Source organism: Octodon degus, unplaced genomic scaffold, assembly GCF_000260255.1.
Source record: "Octodon degus isolate 3935 unplaced genomic scaffold, OctDeg1.0 scaffold00010, whole genome shotgun sequence".
Lineage (NCBI taxonomy): Eukaryota > Metazoa > Chordata > Mammalia > Rodentia > Octodontidae > Octodon > Octodon degus.
Window position 1 is genome coordinate 2615939 of NW_004524586.1, and position 1970 is coordinate 2617908.

At 50.3% G+C, this 1970-nt stretch overlaps 1 protein-coding gene and 1 pseudogene across 1 annotated transcript in view; one reads left to right on the forward strand and one right to left on the reverse strand.

The window, feature by feature from the left end:
* Nucleotides 1-734, reverse strand: part of Pdlim1 (PDZ and LIM domain 1) — a 47181-nt gene extending 46447 nt beyond the window's left edge. Inside the window, exon 1 of the mRNA XM_023709031.1 lies at nt 616-734. Within this exon, the coding sequence (XP_023564799.1) occupies nt 616-709 (94 nt within the window). The 5' untranslated portion in view covers nt 710-734. The remainder of the gene's footprint in view (nt 1-615) is intronic.
* A 957-nt stretch (nt 735-1691) lies between these two features.
* Nucleotides 1692-1970, forward strand: LOC101591837 (annotated as a pseudogene).

Below are 1970 nucleotides of genomic sequence, written 5' to 3' on the forward strand. Positions count from 1 at the left end.
CAGTCCGGCCGCGGAGCGCGAGTCCGGGAAGGTCCGCCGCACGTGGCCGGGTGGCAGCGCCTCCCTCCGCCGCACTCCGCGGAGAGCGCCAGGTGAGAGAGAGCGAGCCGGCGGCGGCGGACCCGGCAGACGCGCGCTTGGCGCTCCGCGGAAGGGCCGGGAGGGCGGCGCGGGGCCAGCCCCAGCTGCTGAGCTCCACCCGGCTCTCCCGCCGCGCGGAGAAGATAATGAAGTCTGGAAGGAGCCTTCCAGTGGTCGCACTTGGTGCTGTTAGGCAGCCAGACGGCTTAGCCCCACTTTTCATCGCACTTGGTGCTGTTAGGCAGCCAGACGGCTTAGCCCCACTTTACAGGTGAAATAACTGCATCTGCGGGAGGTTGGAAGACTTGCCCGCGGCTGGACGACCCGTTGGGGTTGGCTCTGCACGGGCGCCCAGGGTCCCGGTGCTGGAGAGTAGTTCCTGGATCTGTTTTTAATGCTAATGAAACCATCACTAGAGGTTATAAGTGAGCTTCCAGGACATTCCTGGAAAACTTTCTCCGTGACTGGCGCGCTCTGTAGCTTCCAACGACCTTCCCAGCACCTCAAAACTCAAATTTGGGGCGGACAGAGTACCTGGAAGGCGTTGAGTCCGAAAACGAAAAGGTGGGATTCCCAGTCGGCAAGAGCCTCCTAAACCGGTCCCCAGCTTTCTCCTGCTTAAGTGCATGCTCCACCGCAGACCGGACCGCGTCTCCTGCGCTGCACTGCGTCCCCAGTTCCCTCGCAGTAAAATCTCAGCTCCTTAAAAGCGTCTGTTGGGCCTTCCCTAAAATGACCTCACCTTCCGAAGTCTTATGATCTCCTGCACACCCTACACACACACACACACACACAGGCACACCTGTCACACCTGACCTCTTCCTCGGGCCTTGCCTCTGGGCCGCACTCTGGAAGGCTCTTCTTTCTCCTCGAGGGCCCTACAGCTTCCCTTATTCTGACGTCATCAGCCAGAGCACTCAGAACCGTCCCCTCTAGAGTGCTGTTACCGTCCCCTGCTTTCATTTTTTCTGTTTGTCAGCCTGGTATAGTGTATTGATTTGCTCCACCCGTACCTCAGCATTAGTTCCCTGAGGCCAAAGGATGTTATCTGGTGAGAGCAGTATGTACTGCAGGGTCTGCCTACGTGCCTGACAGCACTCAATGGATGTGACAAATTGACCTTCCTTAGGACCATTTAAGTCCTCTGGACTCCGACTCCATAATTTGCCTGTCACCCAATCATTTTGCACCTGAGCACCTCCACAATGAGTTTCTTAAATGTATAGCTCTGTCTCCCTGTGATCCTGGTTTGCTTTTCTTAAAAAAAAAAAAAAATCCTGTATGCAGACTTGTAAAAGAATCATCTAGTCTAATTGTCACAACCAAATGCCTACGTTTGGGAATGATATGCTTGAAAGTAGACTTACTTGCATTATCTTAACCATTCCTCCCAAACCCTTCAATCCTGATTTTTTTTTTCCTTGAATCAAAAAAAGAAAAAAAAAAAGAAAGAAAAGAAAAGTAAAAAAGATCTGGGGATATAGTTCAGTGGCATAAGTGCCTGCCTAGCAAGCACAAGGTTCTGAATTTGATCCCTGGTGCTGCAAAAAGAAGAAGAAGAAGGAGAAGGAGAAGGAGAAGAAGATTTAGAGAAGACAAGAAGAAGAAGAAAAGAAGAAGAGAAGAAGAAGAAGAAGAAGAAGAAGAAGAAGAAGAAGAAGAAGAAGAAGAAGAAGAAGAAGAAGAAGAAGAAGAAGAACAAAAAGAAGGAAATTTAGAGAAGACAAGAAGAAGGAGGAGGAGGAGGAGGAAATTTAGAGAAGACAAGAAGAACAAGAAGGAGGAGGAGGAGGAGGAAATTTAGAGAAGACAAGAAGAAGAAGAAGAAGAAGAAGAAGAAGAAGAAGAAGAAGAAGAAGAAGAAGAAGAAGAAGAAGAAGAAGAAGAAG